Below are 25,646 nucleotides of genomic sequence, written 5' to 3'. Positions count from 1 at the left end.
GCAAGACGCTCTGGATAAAAGTGTCTGATGTTTGCCTGCCCTTTTTAAGGTAGCACAGGCCCGTGGTGAATGTCGGGAGGAGTGCGGCTCTTGTACCTCGTCCAGTGGCTGGGCTGAGCTGAAGGCTGCTGCTGTGAACACAGTAACCCGTCTGCGCAGACTGGGACAGCTTTCCGATGCAGGAGTGCCAGTCCTCCACCCCGTGAACATGGCAGTCCTCCAGCTGGGTGACCAGGTCACCAACAAACAAGCCACGTGGCCCACTGGCAGCCGAGCCCTGAGGAAAGGTGAATACAGTACTGTTAAAAAATAAATGAAAAAAAGCAGCTTCTGCACACCTGTGTAGCCTCAAAGGACGAACTTCCAGGACGGATTGTCACACCAATGAAACTGAATGTCACAAGAATGCATTTGAAAATAATATGCGCAAAAGTAAATTTAGAAGTGACATCTCTTGATTAAGAAACAACAACTAACATTATTGATAATGAAAGGACGAAGAAAGTGTTCCATTTAGCTAAAAAATACTGTACACTGGAGTTGCACAAGAGCTCTTGATCCCAGATCTTTCAGCTGTGCAGCATGACCATTGACTGGCCAAATGGAAATGTCCAGTCTGACATTAATAGGACAAGTGTGTGCTTCCAGTGCCATTAGTGGAGTCACTGAATGGACAGCTCACTTGCTGGAGCTTGTTTTATAATTTTATTTCAGTGTTAGTGTTTTCCATTGGTAAAGTTTTGTGCCAGTTCACAATGGCTGGTTTAATCCATATATTATGTTTGGGGTAAATTTGAAGCCATTCAATGTTTGACATCTCTTAAAAATCATATAACCTTTGTCGGGAAAGTGAGGATTAATTAAGATTTATATGTAAACACAATGTGCAAGGTTCTACCTGTTTCGTCTCTTCCTGTTTGCTGTTCAGTTATAGGCACACTTTGGGCTGTTTGCTCAGTAGTTCATTATGAGCATTAATGTTTTTTTTCCCTGTATTACTACAAGTATTGGAAATATTCTAAAGTATTAGTTATTTCTCTGAGGATTGTCAATATTGTGTATACTCTGTCCATTATTGAAAAAACCTCACCCAGATCCAAGAAGCCTACACAAGCAGGGTGACATTTTTCCAGCTTATCCCAGCGCTTCACATTTAAAGTAAACGCAATCATGCTCACTTCCCCATCTCTTCCTGCCCTTTGCTGTGAGTACAATATGTTTCGCTTCCATCATTAGTGGTACTTTAACTTGTAATAAATGTATATCTAACTCTAAAGCTCACATCTGGACTCCTCGACAAATTAGAAGCAGTGAGGAATTCTCAAGAATCCTTTTTGGCCCACCCAGATGCTAGTTATATTTCTCTTTCAGTTTATCAGCCCCAGTGGCATCCTTGCAACAGGACGAAGGAGGCATAGTGGCAAGAAGCCTATAGTACACACTCAACAATAAATGCCAGAACTGTGGGGCCCAGATTTAGATAAAACATAGATTCATAATGTTCTATGATTAGTGAATTTGTTAATTCATTTTTATTGCACATTGTGCAATACTCTTAATTGGTATACAATACATTCTAATTGGTCAGTTGAGGCATTCTGCAGTCAATTATTTCTGAATAGTTCTTGCAATTTTTAGTAAGGCCGTTGTATGGATGCTTAATTTTTTTTTAAAGCCTATTAATGAGGAGCCAATGTGGAGTCAAAGCAGAATCGTCTAATCAGCTTTCACTATTATTACGTATAAACCGGACATTGACTACTGGGTTGACAAGTGTGACCAATAAACAATACAAAAACACAGGTGCAACCTCTTTTTGTAACAGTGAATGCGAGTGGGCTAATTCCATCCTGCTTTAACGGTTTTTCTTTCAATAGTGTCGCCATCTCTGATACTAGCTTACATGAATGATATGGTAAAAGCTATACAGAATACTATTCAAATTTCTATTGAAGACATGGCCAGCTATGACCAGGCACCACCTCTAAAAGCCAACGGTTCCTTTGCTCGGTGGCATGATTGCCTGGTGGTACCCTTGGTTTCAGTGGCAGGCATACAGTATGGCCAGGGATGCTGTTCTTCTTAAACACAGTAAAGCCAGTTTCCTTGTGGTAGCTGAAAAGGATTGATTAATAAAGCCTGACTATAAAGAAAAAACATTTCAAAGGTGTCTTTGGAGTATGATGACATAATTTCTTTCCCCAATACCAAGACATCTGCTGTTGTAAACACATGAAGATAGGCTCATTTTCTTTTTACAGCCTATTTAACCCCTTAGTGCACATGCCAAATCTGGCTAATCCTTGCCCATTTAGGGGGTACCCTATTTAAAGCTTTATAACTCCAGATGTGAACACCACAGGGAAAAATGGCTTAAAGGAAGCAAGACATTTGTACAATTTACAATACTAATGCAGATTAGTTTATGTTCATAATTTTGGAAGAAATAAAGTGCCACAAATGCAATTGTCTAGCCAAAAAAATAAATAATTAAAGCCGCAAGCGGCGTTGGGAGGGGTCCAAGCATTGACACCATCGCGCCCCCTATGGAGCGATTTTAAAATGGCTTTGTCCTCATGATCATATGCCTTCACCCAACATATCTACTGAATATCATGATGATTGTATAAAATATTGATGACTTATGTCCAATTTTGTGCTAAGAGACGCTGTCGGATGACTTAGTTGCGTCGCCATGGATGTGTCCTGGCCGCTTCCCGTAAAGGCCTTTACTATGTCGTAACACTTAGATGGTCCGGCGTGTATGCACAGCTGCAGTGTTTCTGCGCCGCAACTAAAAAAGGCGTCACACTAGTGTTGTCATGATACCAAAATTTTGACTTTGATACTGATACCAGGTTTAGTATCATGATACTCAATACTGAAATGATACTTGAAACTTAAACGATGCTAATTCGATACTCGGTACCTAACGATACTGAAATTACCTTAATAGATCAGAAACGTAATGTCCACAAGGGTTGACCTCATTTTCGAATTCATGGTTTATTAACAACCTGGTTCATTAACAACCTTTAAGTTGAAGCCTCTTCAACATATTAATATGCATAGGCCTATAGTGTTACAACACTGAACAAGAGAAAAATATGTTAAATATAAATTAAACAGTTGTAAACTGAATAATCTTTAAAACAGGTCTTTCACCTTTAAATAGATTTTAAAACAGCATATTTTAATAATACAGCATCTATCTATAATAAAATATTTCCAAATTGGAACACCTATTGCTACTGAAGTGAACTGAGTCAAAGCTTGCGCTGTATCAAGGAGCTGACTGCACAAGCGCAAGTCATCTCACTTGGCAACCTTAGTTGCTACTGCCATCTAGCAAAGATTTTGACAAATTACACTTTTCATCCTCTAAATCAGTAATGCGGGAGACAATTTTCCCTGGCTTTTACATTTGACTCAAAACTACCGAACGTTGGAATATTCTAATACGGAACCGTTTCTTTTTCTTTTTCCTTTTTTTTTTTTTTAAGTACCGAGAAAGTGCTGAAGTTGTGGTATACCGTGCAACACTACGTCAGACACATATTCCAATCCATTGCTCAGCTTAGCAGAGAATGGACATTTCAGAGCGTCACAGAGACAGATAGAATAATGACACATAAGTACACATTTCAAATAATAAATACGACATTGAGAAAAAATGAAAAAAAAAGACGAAATATCAACTCGCGATCTGCGTGCTGCGCGCAAAGTAGCCTACCATTTTATTTATTCAGACATTGGCAGGTAAGAAAATTTTTGGTTACGCTGACCTATAAAACGCTATTCCAAAAGCAAAATCAGACATGTTATACATTGTTAGAAAGCTTATACTCTCACCTACGGAATAAATGAATTGTCAATCAAACCAAATTGTACTAAAAAGGGCGACAACGCCGTAAGCAACAGGTGTGGTATTACGCACAGCTATTTTTGAAGGTAGCCTACCCAGTTATCACAAATGCACGTATATTTCACAAATGGATTGTCCAAGACAATATATGACCACTCAGTGTCAAAAGGGACATCCCTACGTGTAAAACCAGTGGTAAGATTGTATATTTATTCAATGTTTAGTCCCAGATATTGACTGTAGAATGACATGGTATAATTAAAAAAAACTTTGTCTTGTTTATTTCGTTATTCAGTAAGCAGCGTTTTCACTGCTGTATTGGCATATTTTAGGGCTAATGTCGGGTTTGTCTTGTTGCTACGGAATATTACATTACAGGCATTTGGCAGATGCTGTTAGCCAGAGCAACGTACAACAAAGTGTATAATCATAATCAGGAACAAGTGTGTCGAAAACCCTAGAGAGAAGTACCGTTCCAAGTGCAGGGAACAACCGCATAGTTCAACTTGGAACTTGTAGGTTAAACTGATTAACACTAACACAAACAAGAACAGCAACAACGCAGCCTATGCAAAAATACAAGCAATAGTTAAGACGAGTGCATTAACTAAGTCACCTACGAAACAACTACCTAGTTACAACCCTAAGCTTACAGTCAATTTAGAGATTAAATTGAGAATACAATTTTTTTCAGCATAATGACGGATTCAAAGACTAAACGAACTCACCCGATACTGTCTTCAAATGGATCCATGCCCAAGAAAAGTAATTATTCATCCTCTCAAAAAGCTTTTACTAACAAACTTTTGGTAGCCTAGCAGGCACTCTGGCTGGCGCTGTCTTCCATTGCTTCTCCGACGTTCAGACCGTCCCCTCAGTGATAAAAACTAGACCCTACGGTGTCGGATTACTTACGTCGCCATGGATGTCGCTTGCCGTAAAGAAGTTTACTAGATGTCGTAACACTTAGATTTGGAGCTCCAGCTCTTCCGCACCCCAACTAATATAAAAGTCCAAATGGCAGGCAAACAATATGGCGGACAATGGTGCTCCCAATGGCAAAGTTGTAGAGCACATTCAGATGCATCGGTCAATGAAGTCTTGGTAAATGGTAAATGGACTGCATTTATATAGCGCTTTTATCCAAAGCGCTTTACAATTGATGCTTCTCATTCGCCAGAGCAGTTAGGGGTTAGGTGTCTTGCTCAAGGACACTTCGACATGCCCAGGGCGGGGTTTGAAACAGCAACTGCCAGACAATCGGTACCCTTACCTCCTGAGCTATGTCGCCCCACAAGTCTTGTGTTGATCTGACTTATGGTGTGGGAGTTATGGCCTTTTAAAGTATGACCCTTTGTTATAGCGCCACCATCTGGCCGACATAGGTGATTTTTAGTGCCTGAGTAGTGGGGGGCCATAGGAACCCACCTGCAAAATTTGGTTGCTCTAGGACTTATGGTTGCTGAGCCTCAGACACTTTTAGCTGAGAAAAATAATAATTATTATTAATAATAATAATAATAATAATAATAATCCGAACAGATATAATAAGGTTCCACCAGCTTCGCTGCTTGGACCCCTAATAATAATCCTAACAGATACAATAGGGTTCCACCAGCTTTGCTGCTTGGACCCCTAATAATAATCCTAACAAATACAATAGGTTTCCACCAGCTTCGCTGCTTGGACCCCTAATAATCCTAACAGATACAATAGGGTTCCACCAGCTTTGCTGCTTGGACCCCTAATTAATTTGCACTTTTTTAGTTTGCAATGAAATACTGAGAGATTGCATATATACAGCAGGTTAAACTATACATGTGCTGGATCAGAAACTTCTTGACAAGTTCATAAAATCTAAGGATGGATATGTAGAACTACTATAGGTGTATGAAGCAAAAACTAAGCAGTGTACCTAGCGTCTCCAAATCTATCCAAAATGTCTAAATTATGCATTGCTGTAAATCACAACATATTCACGTATTTCACTTCAAAACAACTGTTTTGACTCAAGAAACTCACTGTTGCATCATTTTCAAGTGGAAATTACAAGCTTTCTGTCAGTACAGTGGTCTAAAATATCTAGGGGTCCAGAAACATATCCAAAATCTCTCTGAAAATGAATAAAATGCTTTTTGTCCATTAGAGAGCATATAAATGAGCCCCTTATGAAGGTTTAAGATTACACACTGCTAACAGATTAAAAATAATGCAAAAATATTGTCACACAATGGGGTACAGTACCTAAATGTGTAATAATTACCTCTTGTATGTATTTCTATACTCTCGTATGTTTTGTTGTGTGGGGATGGGACTTGTGGAAGTATGTTTTCTTCATTCTTTTAATGCTTTTATATTTCTTCTTATTAAAGATAGTACTGATCAAGAATATATTTAAATGTATGTGATTATGGGATGATCACTGAAGAACAGTAGGTATTCTGTGTTATGTCTAAGAATTTGTAACTAAGGAAAGACAGTGGCCTCCTTGTACACTGATGCATACTACCTAGAGAATCTTTGAACCCCAGCTGCAGGAGGGAAAATTGTAAACATTTACTTAGTGGAATTTTGTAAGTAACTTCTGTTGGGAAACGGTCTTGTGCAGAAGACCTTTGAGTTGCAAGAGAAGAGAAAGGATACTGACCTAGAAAGAACTGTTTTGCTATATCTAGTAAATGTATAGATTATATTCTATTAAAATGAATGAATGAAAATCAAAGTAATCACACCAACGTTAATGATATAAACATAGTTTGTTAGAACATGGTGCATATGAGTAAATATTTCATTTGGATTACAGCATGTAGTGAATGCATGTAAAGTGCATGTACTTTGGAACTGGAAGATGTTAATCATGAGGACAAATACTTGTTATTCAAGTCATGCATATACATTCCTCTGTAAGTGTGTGTAGTGAAATATCTGTTATTGATTAAAATGGAAGATTATATAATAGTTATTGTTAAACTAACTGATGAAACATAAGTTTGACCTACGCTGGGATTGGTTATTTTAAAGGGAAGATACACCAGGGTAGAAGGAGATCTGGTTGTATAAAAAGGATGTAAAGCATAATGTGAGGAAGCTATCTATGTATCTTTATGGTACTGGAGACCTCCCGTAGGCCTATGTACATGAAAAGGATTATTGATTGAAGAGAATAAAAAGGTTATTAGAAGAAATCACAATTTCTAGTCTTTATTCTTGCATCACCGACTCACCCACCGAACCTTGCGTTTTGGCAATGTTCCAACTCTCACGTCATCACTGTCATCACTGTTGCATGCTTCACAAAAACGACTACACTACTAACAAACGCTTACATTACAGTGTGAAATATCCACATGATAAAATACTACTAACCTAGTTATAGACATTTAATTTCAAAAATAACGTATATAACCGAATTATTTTGATCAGTAATACATAGCAATGATGAAATCTTGTCTGTGTTCAGTAGATGGAGACAGAGGCAGTAAATCAATGATACTGTTCTATCTGTTTTGCTGCAGCTGATAGACAGCTAGGTCTATCAGTAAACATATGGCTTAGCTATGCCCAGAAATTATCAATAATAATATATTTTACAAGAAATTACGAAAAATCGTTCACAACGTTTCATCAGGTGCAGTGTCTTTTACTGCTACCACAGAGTGAAGGCGTAAGTAAATGCGATGAGAAAATCTCCGGTTACGCTGAGATATAAAACGCTGTTCTAAAAGAAAAATTATTAATGTTATACATCATTAGAAAGCATATACTCTCACCTACTGGAAAAATGAATTGTCAATCAAGCCAGACTGTAGTAAAAAGGGCAACAACACCATAAACAACACGTGTGGTATTTAGCACAGCTATTTTGGAAGGTACCCAGGCGTCACAAATGCGCGTATATTTCCCAAACGGATTGTCCAAAGCAATATATGACCATTCAGTCTGAAAAGGGACATCTCTACACGTAAACCAATGGTAAGGTTGTATATTTATTCAATTTTTAGTCCCAGATTTTGACTGTAGAATGACATGGTATAATTTTTGAAAACTTTTTCTCGTTTATTTAGTTATTCAGTGAGCAGCATTTTCACTGCTGTTTTGGTATATCTTACGGCTATTGTTGGGTTTATCTTGTTGCTATGACGAAATACGATTTTTGAGTGGTGAAAGAATATTTTTATGAATGCCCAGAGAGACAATATTGTCCATTATGTCATGAGTGGGGGGTGTAGTTGTAGATGAGACTGCAGGGAGGGGGTGCTTGTTAAATGAACAACCACAGCGACAATGGTGGCGCTGTGAAACTCCGTATTTGGCATAGTTGTCGTGTATCGTCTACTAATGAAACTAAAACAAAGCGTTTCTGTTTTAACTCATACTTTGGTTTCAGTAGCACTGAATGTCTGAGTTCAGCAATCTCGGCACGCCGGCATGCCGACCATTAGGGGCTTTGCGCTAAAAGGTTAAATATGTTAATTTGGTTCAGTTCTCGTTTTGGATTTTATTTATATTTTTGTGCCTGCCGAGAACTTGGTTCATGTTCAAAAAAATATTGTCCATAGGGATTACTTAATGAAAGCATTTGCCTTTTTTGGTGTTATTTCTAGATCCATATATCTAGGGGAGAGTGAGTTACGTTGTGACATGGGGTCCGTATTTACAAGATGATTTCACCTGATCAGAAACAAGACAAGTGCGCATACCGCCATACACAACCTCTTTCACTTGGGACTTGAACAAACTAGCTTTGTGCTAATTTCATACTCCGTTCAGCAAACGCCAAATTTACATCGCAATTATTTTTCAGCTACTGTAAAGGAATCATACACAGTGCCTTTGGAAAGTATTCAGAGCCCTTCACTTTTTCCACATTTTGTTACGTTGCAGCCTTATTCTAAAATTGAAGAAAATAATTATGAATTTAATCAATCTACACACAATACCTCATAATGACAAAACGAAAACAGGTTTTTAGATTTTTTTGCAAATTTATTCTCAATAAAAAACTGAAATATCACATTTACATAAGTATTCAGACCCTTTGCTATGACACTCAAAAAATTGAGTTCAGGCGCATCCTGTTTCCATTGATCATACTTCAGATGTTTCTACAACTTGATTTGAGTTCACATGGTGGTTAATTCAATTGATTGGACATGATTTGGAAAGGCACACACCTCTCTATATAAGGTCCCACAGTTGACTGCATGCCAGAGCAAAAACCAAGCCATAAAGTCGAAGGAACTGTCAATAGACCTTCGAGACAGGATTGTGTCCAGGTACAGATCTGGGGAAGGGTACAAAAACATTTCTGCAGCCAGTCAAGTTCTTCCACACCATTCTTGACCACCCTTTCTTTAGGGAGTTTGCAGTGTGCCCGGGGGTATTGTCAAGCTGAAACAGGAAAGGGCTTTCCCCGAACTGTTGGGAAAGCACAGAATTGTCTAGAATGTGATTGTATACTGTAGCATTAAGATTTGCCTTCACTGGAACCCAGGGGCCTAGCCCAAAAAACATCCCCAGACTAAGGGGTGTCCACATACTTTCTGGTCATGTAGTGTATTTCATGTTTAAAGTATTTATATTTGAAGAAATAAATAAAAAAATTATCATTTTGGCGCAGTGGATGAAATTACGCAAAATTTGTAATGGGAGAACCTGAAATTTCCAAATGAGTTGCCAACGTTATGTAGAAAAAACCAACCTCATTGTGACAACAAATAAAAATCTCACTAGTTACATACAGTGTAGGGCTTGCAATGCTATTTTTATCTGTGATGGCGAGAAAACAGATCCCACTGAACTTAGAGATATTGTCCAAGATGATATCAACTGCAACTGACAGCAAAGGCAAGGCACTAGTGAGATATGTGAAGTAAACCAGTCTGGTTAACCAGCTGACAAAAACTGGATGTGTACAGTGCTTGATCGCAACTAACTGGTGACAAATAATTTTTATTAGCCAATCATACTGATCTGCTGATAGGCCAATGTGATTTGTTAAGCTGGTCGTTCATTTAACCTTTTCACACGTAAGTTCCAAAATATTTCGAACAGCACCACAGCGTGAGTTCTAAAACTCCACTGTCACGTCACAGTAAGGGAGTCGCGCGAGGGGATCGTTTGACTGCTACCTGTCCTTCGTTTGTGTTTGTGTCAATAAATCATCTATTATCACTAATGGTTTGTGTGGTAATTTTTTAAAAATGTGCAATATTATATGCATGTTTTCAAATACTCGTTACAAACAAATTATTCTGATTCTAGCAAACATTGTAATTGGCACCCATGATGTCTGTGAAGTATTTTTGGCTGGACCGCAACAAACGTGAATGTATGTGAGTGACTGACTGACTGACTGACTGATGAAGTTACACCATTGGTCGGCCGAGTTATGAATTTACACCATTAGTCGGCCGGATCACGTGTGTTAGGTCCAGCCATATACTAGGTTTTAACCTGGTCTTGTTTTCAAGGTTGTACTGATCATGATATGCTACAAATAAGGCTACTGTAATAACATGGGCGCAGCCATTTAACGTTATCTCTGGTCCAACCAAAGATGATAATGAAACTAAGATTACTTGCTTGTTTTGTGTGATCTTCTGAAAGACTTGATATGGAATGTATAACTGTAATATTGGGAGAAAGTGGGGCATCTTGATCCTGTTTCATCTTTGGCTGAATGCGGAAGAACAAGATGATAGCGCCGTAAAACCGGATTACTGTCAGATTATTTTCAAACATCTGCTGAGTGTTTATTCAGTTATTTTGATCACTGGCGAGTTTACCAGTGATGTGATACAGTACGATACACATTTATAATCGCTGTTAGAGCATTTATATTCAGCTTTCTGTCAGCCCGTAGGTTGCTCATTTTGACAGCTTGGTTAGCAGTCTGACGTTAACTAACTAAATAACTAGTACATTTTTTTCGAGTCGAAACTGTTGATACTTCTGAGCAACTGTGAATTTTTTCATAAACAAATAAATGCTCAAATTGAGGACATGAAAACCATTGTTGTAAAGAGTTTATGTGGTGCAGTGTTTTGTGGAAAATAAATGTGTTCAGTCCTAGAAAAAACAAACTTCAACTCAAATGCTAATTGTTGCGTCATTCGTAAATAGACATTCTAACCATGTGTTATAATCACACTGGTGTGACCGTACGCATCAAAAGGTTAACAAGCACGGAATCACGTGATCGTCGCGAGGGATGTAGAAGGTTTCAATCATCCCTCTGCAGAACCCCCCAAAGTTTATTAATATCTTCATACTTTATGCTACTTTCTTAAGTTTTCGGTCGATTTTTTTGTTTCCTAAAAGCTTTTTACACACTGTGATGGCGGCGAGCTCAAGAAAGGTGGCTGGCAAACGGTCACTAATTTCTCGTTCAGTTGAAAATGAGAAGCTCCCTGAGCTAGTAAAGCTAGCAGTTGCAGAAGTTATCAAGCAGGCTATCCCTACACTCGTGGAGGACGTGGTGGCTCAGCTAACAAGCAAGACGCAGGCTCTGGTGGATGCTCAAGTTGCTGTATTTCATGGCAAGATGATTGCCATGCAGGCCGATATTTCAAATGGATTGTATCGAGAAAGGCGAGAATCGTTAGGCCGAGGTGGACAGCCAGCTCTCTGCATCTGTGAATAGGCTTGCTATATATCATGCCCCGTTGGAGGACAACATGGCTGACATGGAGGACAGGTCACGCAGAGACTACATACGTGTGCATGGGGTCCCTCAAAACGCAGAGACATCGCATGCTCTTGCTTACCTGTCGGATGCCATTCCATGGAGGTTTCCAGGGCTGGGTTCAGTTGAAATTATGCGCGCACACCGCATAGGTGCTTCCAAGGAAGATGCAAATGGCAAACCCATTCCTCGCTCCCTCATCTTGAAGCTGCTGCTTTTCACGGACAGAGACAAGATCCACAAAGCTGTGTGGAGCGCTGCTGTGAAAATGGAAAGAAAGACCTTCCGCTTCACCCCTGACTATAGCCTGCATACCTTCAAGTACAGGCTGGCCTAATCCGACGCGATGGATACTCTGCAAAAACTAGACTTCCGTACTTTTCCGCTTTATCCTGCGAAGCTAAAGGCCATCTTTTCAACACCCCACAAGAGGCGAAGGATTTCACGGATTCCCTCAAAGAATAGAGGCTCCATTTATTCAGATAACTTGGATAGCTGGTTCGCTTAACGTTAAATGTTTTGCATTAGCAATTTCTACACGGTGCCTGATGCGGACTGTAATCATAAGCCGCGTTTCCACCAAAATTACCCGGAACTTTCAGTCCCAGGAACTACTTTACCAGGAACTAAAAGGTTCCTTCAGCCAATGGTTGTCTGCGTTTCCACCGGGGTCTAAAGTACCGCGAAGATTAGGCAAATTAGCCCACTGACGTTGTCGTCGGTCCATCGGTCATATGATTTCTTCTGTAACCCCATACTACCACCGAAGTAGCCTACATTATTTTCTAATAACCGGGACAGCCCTGAGGGGTTCATTCCACTTATATACAACGGGTTACCAACAATGACTATATATGGTTACTTTTGTATTTATTGATTTTCATATATCCTCTCAAACACATTCATTAACAGCAGAAAACATGCACACGTTTTAAACAATTTGCTGTTTTATTACTTTCTCGTTGTCAATTCCATATAGGCTAATCGCAAAATGACAAGAATAGAACGAAAACTCGGACTTGCGTGAAAATGTAAATTAGTAGTGGTACAGCCACCGTTTGCTTTCCTTCGAAGTTACTGCTAGCCGAGCAGCGAAGTGTGCCCTCCAGATGCGAACCATGCACCATAAATGAGTCCATAGTCTTCCTGGTCTTTTCGTGGAATTGAAAAATGGCAGTAAAATTGAGTAAAATTACGGCAGTCTGAAAAAGCTAAAGCGAAGATTACTAGAATTAACCTGTTATTTTACCCGGATAAAAAGTGCGGAAGGTGATTTCCAGTTTGCTTGTACTGTATCGCCAATGTTAATTATGCAGAACTACCGCATACCTCACATAACTGTATCAAACGTTTTGAGTCAATTACAATGGGCTAACAAAGAAAATCCGGAAGAAAATATTCAGCAACCGAATTAATCCGTTTGAATGTTTTGGTAGCCTACGTAATATGCTGTCCCAGCACGAATGCTTAGCATTTTATAAAACGAATACTAAAGCAAGAAAAGAACAGAAGAGCACACGTTATAATTCCAAGACGTTGACAGGTTATAACCAAAAGTAGGCTACTGCGCCGCATAACATACAAGTTTGATTTGAAGTTATTATGAAAATAAATTGGTTTGCCGCTGCATATTTTCAAACATGGCGGGTAATGGCGGAAAATAAATACAACACAAATGCTACGAGTACTCGACCAATCAGAAATGTTCAGCGCTGCAAGCTCCACCCAAAAGGTTCCTGTACTTTCGGAAAGTACTACCCCCCGAGCAGGAACGTTTTGGGGGGTAAAACAAAGCCCCCAGAACTAAATTTAGACCCTAGTTCCTGCGGTGGAAACGCACTGAGTTCCTCAAAAGGTTCCTAGTTCCGGGGTATAGTTCCTGCGGTGGAAACGCGGCTATAGCCTGCTTGTTGTTTGTTTTCATACTTTTGTTTTCAATAAGGACTGGCTTTACACTTTTGTATTAGCTAACGGGCCTGGCACGGTGCCAATTGTACTGTAAGCTAAGTTCTTATTGACCATTTTTCTTTCTTTTTGTTTTCAATACTTAGTTATATATACCTGTATAGTACACTTGTATATTTGTGTAGCTCATCTTTAATTTGTCATTATCACTACTATGGTATGTTACAATTGTGTCCTTAATGGGGACGGGGAACCTGCGCGTGTTGGGGAACGAACACGCTGCTCGAGGATCACGGGTCCAACTTGTGGGGGAAAATTAGACTCCCCAGGAGGAGTCAAACATTTTTTTTGTTGTTCTTACCATGTTTTTGTGTTTATATGGGGGTTTTATTTTGATGCTCTCTCCCACTCTTTGGATGGATCTCTCTTGTTATTCTAATTCCATATTGTGGTCGGATCGCTGCACTGCCTAGAGTGTATGTTATTTCTCCTACTCTGATTCCGAATGTACTGCAACACACATTAGTTATTGTTAATCAACATGAGTAGTATACATGTAATAAGCTGGAATGTAAATGGGCTGAATGGCCAAATTAAGCGTACAGCCTGCTTAGACCTCTTGCGCAGACAACGTGTGGACGTTGCCTTTATACAAGAATCTAATTTTAGAACTGTAGACGTTCGTTGCTTTTCGAACAAGCACTATTGCGTGGCCGCATCTGCATCGCTAGACACCAAAACTAGGGGCTCATTAGTAGTACTTAAATGTAATCTCTCAATGAATATAATAGAAAAATTTGATAGTGAGGATGGTAGGATTTCTTATATCAAGACTATTATATCTGGGTGCAAATTCACTTTTATTTCTGTCTATGCTCCATCCCAATATGACCAGAGTTCTTTCCCAATCTAACTACAATCTTACTGCATCTTCAGGATTTCTCGCTTGTTCTTGGTGCAGACATGAATACTTTTGTAAACCTGACAATGGATAAATCTGTTCAGCGCTCTATGCCAACCCAGTTACATGCAAGATTTTCAGAACTTTTTGTTGGCGCTTAGTTTAACAGACCTATATCGCACTATTAATCCCACATCTAAACAATATACTTTTTACTCGGCAAGACATCAGAATTTTTCTAGAATAGATTATATACTAGCTTCATCTGCATCTTTTTCTGAGATACATAATGTTGTAATCAAGCCCTGCTCTCTATCAGATCACAGTATTGTCTCAGCGCATTTCACACTCCTGGGCACGCCTTCCAGAGCACCACGTTGGCGGTTCAATGTCTCGCTTCTCAAAAATGAAGATGTTGTGTCTTTCTGAAAAGAAAACTAAACACCTTTATAGACTTTAATGCAGGCTCAGTAGACGACCCCAGATTTTTGTGGGATGCCACAAAGGGCTGTATTAGGGACTCCTCAATTTCGTTTTCATCTCACCTTAATAAAAATAGACTTAGCAGGATAACTGAGCTGGAAAATACTCTTACCCAGCTTGAGGCGCAACAACAAACCACATACTCCAAGGCTTTACAAGGGAGAACAGCTGTGACAAGAACTGAATTAAACTCCTTGTTAAGACGTAGAGCGGAGTTCTTGGTGCACAGAACCAGAAGAACATATTATTTTAATGGAGCCAGGCCAAGCCATCTTTTAGCTTTAAGTCTGAAAAATCATAAAAAAATACTCACATATCATGGCCATTAAAACATCTCTTCGTATTTTGAGTGACCCTCGTGATATCAACACTGAATTTAAAACTTTTTATTCTACTCTTATTCTAAATCTGAAATCTCACTCCATACAAGTACATGTACGCATTTTCTTCAAGGACTCGATCTTCCCTCTCTGTCTGACAATGAATCTGAGTCGCTCAATACCCCCATTTCCCTAGAATAGTTAAGGATGGCTCTTGTTAACATGAAGAAAGGCAAGTCCCCAGGGTGGGACGGTATTCCACCAGAGCTATATCTTGCTTTTTGGGATTAACTGTGACCACCACTGCTGGATATAATTAATACAGCCATTCAATCAATCAATCAATCAATTTTTATTTGTATAGTGCTTTTAACAAAGGAGCTTTGTCACAAAGCAGCTTTACAGAGAACCAGCCCCCAAAGAGTAAGCCTAGGGCAACAGTGGCACGGAAAAACTCCCTGACTGATAACAGGAAGAAACCTTGAGCAGAACCGGACTCAGAGGGGGAACCCATCTGCCGCGGGCAGGCACCGATTTGTTATGGAAATGGCTTACATGAAAACAGATTAATTATAATACATAAACAGCCAATCCAATATTAATTATTAAGTCTAAGTAAAGGTGACTCCGGTCACATAGAGAGATGGGCATGAACACCAATGGGTGGCACGGTCAGACAGGAGGACAGGCTTGGTGCTACAGCAGAATCAACAGTGGCAGGAGGCGGGGGTGCCCAGCTGGTCTAGCTGGTCTAGGAGCTGGAGCCCACTGACAAGGGTGCATTCAACGTAAGTGCTAACACAGCCATAATCAGATTACTTTCCAAACCAAATAAAGATCTGACTCAATGCGGTAATTATAGACCTCTCTCCATTTTGAATAGGGATGTTAAATTATACGCTAAAGTACTTTTAACCCGATTAGAGGTAAATCTGACAAAATTGATATACAATGATCAAACCGGTTTCATTAAAACTCGTCTAGCATCTGATAATGTGCGTCGCTTGTTGTACATCATTCATGCAGCGGGTAGTATTGACACTTCCTGGTCGGTTTTATCATTGGATGCTGAGAAAGCATTCGATAGGTTGGAATGGGATTATCTCTGGACTACTTTGGACAAATTTGGGCTAGGTAAATAATTAATCAGTATGATCGAAGTCTTATACGCAAATCCCTCGGCAATGGTCTGCACGGGCAATATTTGCTCCGCCCAGTTTCTGGTATCTAGGGGAACTCGCCAGCGTTGCCCCCTTTCGCCGCTACTATTCGCCCTCTCCCTCACACTACTGGCTCAGAAAATCAGACAGCAGCCACCAGTGTATCCCATCACTTTTTGTAATACAGATCACTGGATATCATTTTATGCTGATGATATCCTTCTTTACGTAGGTAACGCAGGTTCTTCAATGTCACATTTGCTCTCTACTTTTGATTCGTTCACCTCGCTATCTGGATATAAAATTAACTGGACAAAGACAGCGCTAATGCATTTGAACTCACTTGCATCTCAAATTCCCCTGCCCTCCCATATACCAATAGTTAAGAGCTTCAGGTATCTCGGCATTGATATCTTTCCTTCTACGTTTTCCATTGCAATACAAAATTTTAAAGGTATATACAGTCATATAGAGAAGGACTTTGAACGCTGGTCAAATCTCTCAAATTCACTCCAAGCCCGTATATCAATAGTTAAGATGGATGTACTCCTTCATGTTAACTTTTACTCTTCTATGATCCCTCTTGCTCCTCCTATAGGCTACTGGGAAAAACTTAACTCGTTAATCTCCAAATTCATATGGAAAGGAAAGAGGCCGCGTATAAAACTCACAACTCTCCAGCGACGCAGGGAGGGTTGGCCCAAATTTTAATATGTACTTCGTGCTACGTCATCCCTCCGCCTGGTTCAATCCTAGTTCCTCTGTCTCTTGGAGACCAATTGAGGAGAATCTTTCGCAGCCTCACAGATTGCAGGACCTTGTGTAATCTAACATACCATTGAAAAAAGCCAAATTATCTTTAGGCCTTGTAATTTCATTTCAACTCACAACCTGCCATACTGTAATGAAGCATGTGTGAGTAGATTTTAACTGGCACAACCATTCGGCAATTTTCAACAATTTTTCACTTCTTACTGGCAATATACCTTTCTCATTCCCACATTGGGAGAATAGGGGAGTTAATGTTTTAAAAGATCTGTATGGTGACAGTAGTTTATGAGCCTTTCATTTACAAGCTGAATATAATCTACCAGGATCATCTTTTTTCTTCTATATGCAGTTAAGATCAGCTATGCGGGCATATTGTGTACCATGGGGATCAGCACTCCCTACACACCCTCTTCATAAATTATTAGCCTCAGTAGGACCTACACGAGGGATGGTCTCTAAACTTTACAAATTTATCTCTGAACCTTATAAACCACTACCAGTAGAAACTACATGGCGTACAGATTTATCTGCTATAAATGATGAAGAGATCTGTTGGGACACCGTGTGGAAAAATTTGTGTGGTACATCTAAAAACCCCAATCATCAATTAATACATTACAAATTCGTTCATAGGATGTACCTTACTCCTAGAAGGCGTCATTCTATGAAGACCATTACATCTCCCAATTGTGGCATGTGCACAAAGGGGTTAATACACATCATCAATAAAAGTTGACAGAAAGAACTATTCATCATCATTACACAAGTGGTCTCTTAGTATTCAAGTAAAAGATGAAAACTGTAACAACAGACCCCATATGGCTTTCTTCAACATGCTGAATTCAGAATGTGTGTAGCATAATGGGTAAGGAGGTGGTCTTGTAACCTGAAGGTTGCAGGTTCAATTCCCCAGTAGTAGTTCCCCTTGAGCAAGGTACTTAACCTGCATTGCTTCAGTATATATCCAGCTGTATAAATGGATGCAATGTAAATGCTATAGACAAAAGTTGTGTAAGTTGCTCTGGATAAGAGCGTCTGCTATATGCCTGTAATGTAATGTAATGTAGTCTATGCTGTAGGTTTCGTATACACTTCTAAGCTTGTGTACAATTTATCTTGGCCCACTCAATATTTTCACGGCTTACTAATTTGCTTACTAATAACTTTATATGCAATAATAATTTAAATAATTTAAATGGACTTTATTGTCAATCATGACTTAATTGTAACTTTCCCTTTGCTAGCCCCCCCACCTCAAAACTTGTTCTGGCACCACTGCACTTAACCCCCCTGGTTCTGAACTTTTCTAACCTGAAATTTTTTTTTGCCATTTTTCTCTCATTTTCTCCCCAATTTAGTCGTTATACCAATTCCCCGTGTGTATCATGGTCCTGGTCGATGCGCTATCCTCTGTTGGTCTGGGGAGGGTGTAGACTACCACATGCCTCCTCCAATACACGTGGAGTCGCCAGCCGCTTCTTTTCACCTGACAGCGAGGAGTTTCACTGGGAGAGCGTAACGCGTGCGGAGGTTCACGCTATCTCCCCCAGATCCCCTCCCTGCTGAACAGGCGCCCCAACCAGGAGTCTGAACAGGAGTCGCTAATGCAATGATCAGGACTCATTCCCTCACCGGCTTCTCACCCGCGAACACTGCCAATTGTGTTTGTAGGAATGTCTGACCAAGCCGGAAGTGCTGCAGTAGATGTGACCTAGTGGAGTTCATGTGATGCCGTGGATGTGACGCAGCAGAGTGTGTGTGATGCAGTGGATGTGATGCAGAGGAGTGTGTGTGATGCAGTGAAGCTGCTATCCAGTATTGCAGTAAGGAAATGCAGTGCTGAAATCAGCATTATGTGGAAAAACAGTGCATCCTCCCCTCACTCACCTCCACCACCTCTGTGACAAGCGCCCCGGCTCCAGTGGTGTACAGGGGGAACAGGATGAGAGGAAGTAACAATAGGAAGCTCAAAGCGACCACACACAGCATGAAGTTATGCCACACCCCTGTAGAAACACCACATAGTTATAACAAACCCTTACATAAACGCAGAAACGTACTGCAACACAATAGCCGCGTTTCCACCAAAATTACCCGGAACTTTCAGTCCCAGGAACTACTTTACCAGGAACTAAAAGGTTCCTTCAGCCAATGGTTGTCTGCGTTTCCACCGGGGTCTAAAGTACCGCGAAGATTAGGCAAATTAGCCCACTGACGTTGTCGTCGGTCCATCGGTCATATGATTTCTTCTGTAACCCCATACTACCACCGAAGTAGCCTACATTATTTTCTAATAACCGGGACAGCCCGGAGGGGTTTATCGCAAAAGAGGCTAATCGCAAAATGACAAGAATAGAACGAAAACTCGGACTTGCGTGAAAATGTAAATTAGTAGTGGTACAGCCACCGTTTGCTTTCCTTCGAAGTTACTGCTAGCCGAGCAGCGAAGTGTGCCCTCCAGATGCGAACCATGCACCATAAATGAGTCCATAATCTTCCTGGTCTTTTCGTGGAATTGAAAAATGGCAGTAAAATTACGGCAGTCTGAAAAAGCTAAAGGGAAGATTACTAGAATTAACCTGTTATTTTACCAGGATAAAAAGTGCGGAAGGTGATTTCCAGTTTGCTTGTACTGTATCACCAATGTTAATTATGCAGAACTACCGCATACCTCACATAACTGTATCAAACGTTTTGAGTCAATTACAACGGGCTAACAAAGAAAATCCGGAAGAAAATATTCAGCAACCGAATTAATCCGTTTGAATGTTTTGGTAGCCTACGTAATATGCTGTCCCAGCACGAATGCTTAGCATTTTATAAAACGAATACTAAAGCAAGAAAAGAACAGAAGAGCACACGTTATAATTCCAAGACGTTGACAGGCTATAACCAAAAGTAGGCTACTGCGCCGCATAACATACAAGTTTGATTTGAAGTTATTATGAAAATAAATTGGTTTGCCGCTGCATATTTTCAAACATGGCGGGTAATGGCGGAAAATAAATACAACACAAATGCTACGAGTACTCGACCAATCAGAAATGTTCAGCGCTGCAAGCTCCACCCAAAAGGTTCCTGTACTTTCGGAAAGTACTACCCCCCGAGCAGGAACGTTTTGGGGGGTAAAACAAAGCCCCCAGAACTAAATTTAGACCCTAGTCCCTGCGGTGGAAACGCACTGAGTTCCTCAAAAGGTTCCTAGTTCCGGGGTATAGTTCCTGCGGTGGAAACGCGGCTAATGTGTGTACAACAAACAGGAACACACACAAGTTGGCAAGGATTTTACCTGGACAGAATAGGGGCAGTTGTGTGACACGCCTGCACAGAATATAAACAGCTATGTGACTAGCTTTCACAAAATAAACACAGTACACACAGCAGTGTGACGTATTTGCACAGATGTGACACACCAGCACAGAACATGCACAGTTGTGTGACTTACCTGTACAAAATATGCACAGCTGTGTGACGTACCTGCACAGAATATGAGCAGCTGTAACGTACACTATTGGTAAAAAGTTTTTGAACACCCCCATTTTTCCAGTTCTATTTAAATTTAAGCAGTTCAAGTCCAGTGAATGACCTGAAATGGTACAAAGTAAGTGGCAAAATGCCAAAATAAATAAATAAATAAATAATAAATAAATAAATAAAGATTAAGTTACCAAAAACAGAAAAAGAATGTAAATTTCAGAGTTATTAAAAAGGCCTTTTTTCAGGGAGCAAGTAATGGGTTAACAACTTACAGCTTTTCTGCAGCAATGGAAGTAAATTAAGCCTTGAAAGTCGATGCAAACAATTCCTACAGGTGTCCAACTTTTGTTGATTACTTACAAACCCTGTGTATAAAATCAGTGTTGGAACAGACTGTATTACTACACCCTCAGAAGCATTATTTGGACAATATTGCACTGCAGGAAGTAGCATATTGCTATCATAATGGCGAGACAAAGGTGATTAACAAAGGAAGACAGACAGACCATTATAACCCTTAAAAGTGTAGGTTTTTCCTTAAGAGAAAACGCAAAGAAAGCCAAGGTGTCAATGAGTACAGTTTCCTACACCATTGAAAGGCACTTGGAAACTGGAGGAAACTCTGACAGGAAGAGGTTCGGCAGGCCCAAAGCCACAACAGAATCAGAAAACAAGTTTCTGAGAGTCAACAGCTTGCGTGATAGGCGGCTCACAGGGCAACAGCTCCAAGCACAGCTTAACAGTGGTCGAAGTAAGCAAGTCTCAGTTGCAACAAGGAGAGAAGACTTTGAGATGCTGGTTTGACCGGTCGAGTGACAGTACGAAAGCCATCGCTAAAATGGCTAAATAAGAAAAATAGGCTTGCCTAGGCCATGAAGTACCAGCAGTGGACTACTGAAGACTATAAGAAGGTCTTATGGACCGATGAATCAAAACTTGAAATCTTCGGTTCATCACGCAGGGTTTTTGTACAGCGTCAAGTAGGTGAAAGGATAGTTCCTCAGTGTGTGACACCAACTGTCAAACATGGAGGAGGAAGTGTGATGGTCTGGGGCTCTTTTGCTGGATCCAGTGTTGACGACTTGCACAGAGTGACTGGACACCCTGAATCGAAAGGGCTACCACAGCATTTTGCAGCGCCATGCAATACCCTCTGGTTAATGCCTAGTTGGTCAGGGGTTCATCCTACAGCAAGATAATGACTCAGAACATACCTCCAGGCTATGTCAGAACTATCTTAAAAGAAAAGAACAAGACAGTAGGCTTCAAATCATGGAATAGCCGGCACAGTCTCCGGACTTAAACCCCATCAAGCTGGTTTGAGTTGAACTGGACAGAAGGGGGAAAGCAAAGCAACCTACAAGTGCAACACATTTGTGGGAACTTCTGCAACAGTGTTGGGAAGATTTTTCTGAACAATATTTTATTTCCATTGTAGAACGAATGCCACGAGTGTGTTCAGGTGTTATATCTGCAAAAGGTGGCCAATTTTATGAGTCAAAAAATTGAATAAATTGTGTTAAACAGAACGATTCCACGATTTCTTTTTTTAATATCCAATTGTTTATTTGTTCTATGCTTTAATTTCAGAGTACATTGAGATAACCGTGTAAATTTCAATAAAAACTGGAAAAATGGAGGTGTTCTAAAACTTTTGATCGGTAGTGTACCTGCACATAATTTGCACAGATGTGACACACCAGCACAGAATATGCGCAGTTCTGTGACTTATCTGCACAGAACATGCACAGCTGTGTGACTTACCTGTACAAAATATGCACAACTGTGTGATGAACCTGCACAGAATATGCACAGCTATGTGACGTACTGGCACAGAATATGCGCAGCTATGTGACGTACCGGCACAGAATATGCGCAGATATATGGCGTACCGGCACAGAATATACGCAGCTATGTGACGTACCTGCACAGAATATGCACAGCTGTGTGACGTACCTGCACAGAATATGCACAGCTGTGCAACTTACCTGCACAAAATAAGCACAGCAGTGACATAACTGCACAGAATACATATACAGTGGGCTACAGAATTATTGGCACCCAAAATTAAGAAAAAAGGCTGCATATAATAAATGACACAGATGATAATCTATATGTTTTGTTCAAACATGGGAAAACTATATACTTTTATTTCAATACATTTACTCTCATGCTTCAATGTTTTTTTGTTAAGTAATCTTTTTTTTTTCTGAAAACCATAGGTGCCATAATTATTAGCACCCCTAACAATTATTGTAAGTAAAATCAAACAAAATGAAATTGGCAATACAATTGGCAATACAAATCTTAGCGCAAAGCCCCTAGTGGTCGGCACGCCAGCGTGCCGAGATGACTAAACTCAGACATTCGGTGCTACTGCAACCAACATATGAGTTAAAAACAGAAATGCATTGTTTTAGTTTCATTAGTAGACGATACACGACAACTATGCCGAATACGGAGTTTAGCAGTGCCACCATTGTCGCTCTGGTCGTTCATTTAACACGCACACCCTCCCTGCTGTCTCATCTACAAAACACCCCCCACCCCTTCACATAATGGACAATATTGTCTATCTTGGAATTCATAAAAAAATTATTTCACCTCTAAAAAATCGTATTCCGTCATAGCAACAAGATAAACCCGACAATAGCCCTAAGATATGCCTATACAGCAGTGAAAACGCTGCTCACTGAATAACGAAATAAACGAGAAAAAGTTTTAAAAAATGATACCATGTCATTCTACAGTCAATATCTGGGACTAAATACAACCTTACCATTGGTTTTACGCATAGAGATGTCCCTTTTGAGACTGAGTGGTCATATATTGTCTTGGACAATCCGTTTGGGAAATATATGCGCATGTGTGATGCCTGGGCACCTTCCAAATTAGCTGCGCGTAATACCAAACCTGTTGTTTACGGCGTCGTCACTCTTTTTAGTACAGTCTGGCTTGATTGACAATTCATTTATTCAGTAGGTGAGAGTATAAGCTTTCTAACGATGTATAACATGTCTAATTCTGCTTTTGGAATAGCGTTTTATAGGTCAGTGTAACCGAAAATATTCTTAGCATCGCATTCACTTACGCACTCGCTCTGTGGTAGCTGCACCTAACGAAACGCGGTCAACGATTTTTTGTAATTTCTTGGAAAATACTATTATTATTGAGGACTTCTGGACATAGCTAAGCCATATGTTTGCTGATAGACCTAGCTGACATCGCTTTCTGGAGCAAAACAGAAGCGAATAGAACAGTATCATTGATACTATCTCTGTGCCCTTCTACTGAACATAGATGAGATTTCATCATTGCTATGCAAGTATTACTGCTCAAAATATTTTGGTTATATACATTATTTTTGAAATTGAGTGTCTTTAAATAGATTAGTGGTGTTATATAATGTGGATATTTCACACTGTAATGTAAGCGTTGGATGGTAGTGTAATAGTTTATATGAAGCATGCAACAGTGATGACGTAAGAGTTGGAACATTGCCAAAACTTGGTGGACAGTTGAAAATTGTTTTCATGTCGTCCCATCCCCATACAAGAAAACATACGAGAGTACAGAGTATAGAAATACATACAAGAGTTAATTATTACACATTTAGGTACTGTACCGCATTGTGTGACAATATTTTTGCATTCGTTTTTAAATCTGATAGCAATGTTTCATCTTAAACCTTCATAAGGGGCTCGTTTATATGAAAAAAAAACATTTTATTTAATTTTGGATAGATTTTGGATATGTTTCTGGACCCCTAGCTATTGTAGACCACTGTATGGACTGAAAGCTTGTAATTCTGACTTGAAAACAGTGATTTTCTTGAGTCAAAACAGTTGATTTGTAGTGAAATACACGAATACGTTGTGATTCACAGCAATGCATAATTTAGACATTTTGGATAGATTTGGAGATGCTGGGTACACTGCTTAGTTTTTGCTTCATACATCTATAGTAGTTCTACATATCCATCCTTAGATTTTATGAACTTGTGGTCAAGAAGTTTTTGTTTTGATCCAGCATATGTATAGTTTAACCTGCTGTATATATGCAATCTCTCAGTACTTCATTGCAAACTAAAAAAGTGCAAATTCATTTTTGATTTTTTGTCTAGACAATTGCATTTGAGGCACTTTATTTCTTCCAAAATTATGAATATAAACTAATCTGCGTTAGTATTGTAAATTGTACAAATGGCTTGCTTCATTTAAGCCATTTTTCAAGTCTCTGTGATATACACATCTGGAGTTAAAAAGCTTTAAATAGGGTACCCCCTAAATGGGCAAGGATTGGCAAGATTTGGCATGTGCGCTAAATTAATCCTGCCATCAGTCTGTCGCTGGCCCGCGCCGGGCCCCCATCAAAAAAGACACTTGGCCGCCCGGCCGCCAGCCCCCGTCAAAAGATACTTGCCACCGGGCCTAACAACTTTTCTGGGGGATACCCTGAATTACATCAAAAATCAAAAACTAGTCTGAACTTTAGAGGGGGATCCATAAGCGCAAACCCAAAGATATCAATGATTCTGAAAAGTTCTACATGGAGCAATGGTCAAAAATCCCTCCAATTGTGTTCTCTAACCTTATCACAAATTATAGGAAAAGACTCATGGCTGTCATCTTTGCCAGGGGTGTTTTCACAAAGTATTAAACCAGGGGTGCCAATAATTGTGGAATCTGTTTTTTGGGGAAATATTCTTTTTATTTAAAAGATTTAAGACTTTGGTTGATACCAATGAATCATTAATCAAGCACACTAGTTTACACGTTGGAAAAAAAAAGCTTATGTCAATAACTATTATTTTTTAGTTTAGCCTTTTTTTTGTGCATATTTATCAAGGATGCCAATAATTCTGGAGCCCACTGTAGCTGTGTGACTTACCTGCACAGAATATGCGCAGCTGCTGGATGGGGGAAATGAGCTGCAGGTGTGTGGTAAACAGATCCACGAAGGCCCCAGGGTAGATCACAAATACGAACATCCCGAAACCATTGAGTCTCACCTGTTCCCTGCAAACACAATTTCCCCATTATCATCAGCATAATCTTCCTCTTCATCATCATAATTG

The 25,646-nt window shown here is 39.8% G+C and overlaps 1 protein-coding gene and 1 long non-coding RNA gene across 6 annotated transcripts in view; both read right to left on the bottom strand.

The window, feature by feature from the left end:
• The window catches only part of LOC135254135 (uncharacterized), a 210,079-nt gene that overhangs the window by 35,267 nt on the left and 149,166 nt on the right, over nt 1-25,646 (bottom strand). The window lies entirely within an intron of this gene.
• Nucleotides 1-25,646, bottom strand: part of mbtps2 (membrane-bound transcription factor peptidase, site 2) — an 82,036-nt gene that overhangs the window by 23,334 nt on the left and 33,056 nt on the right. For all 5 annotated transcript variants that reach the window (XM_064334099.1, XM_064334098.1, XM_064334100.1 and 2 more), the window contains exons 5-7: nt 25,460-25,587; nt 18,980-19,098; nt 97-277 (exon numbers count right to left, since the gene is read on the bottom strand). In XM_064334099.1, coding sequence (XP_064190169.1) covers nt 97-277; nt 18,980-19,098; nt 25,460-25,587 — 428 coding nt within the window. The remainder of the gene's footprint in view (nt 1-96; nt 278-18,979; nt 19,099-25,459; nt 25,588-25,646) is intronic.

This window comes from Anguilla rostrata, chromosome 4 (assembly GCF_018555375.3).
Source record: "Anguilla rostrata isolate EN2019 chromosome 4, ASM1855537v3, whole genome shotgun sequence".
In the NCBI taxonomy this organism is placed as follows: Eukaryota; Metazoa; Chordata; class Actinopteri; order Anguilliformes; family Anguillidae; genus Anguilla; species Anguilla rostrata.
This window is presented reverse-complemented; position numbering and strand designations above follow the sequence as displayed.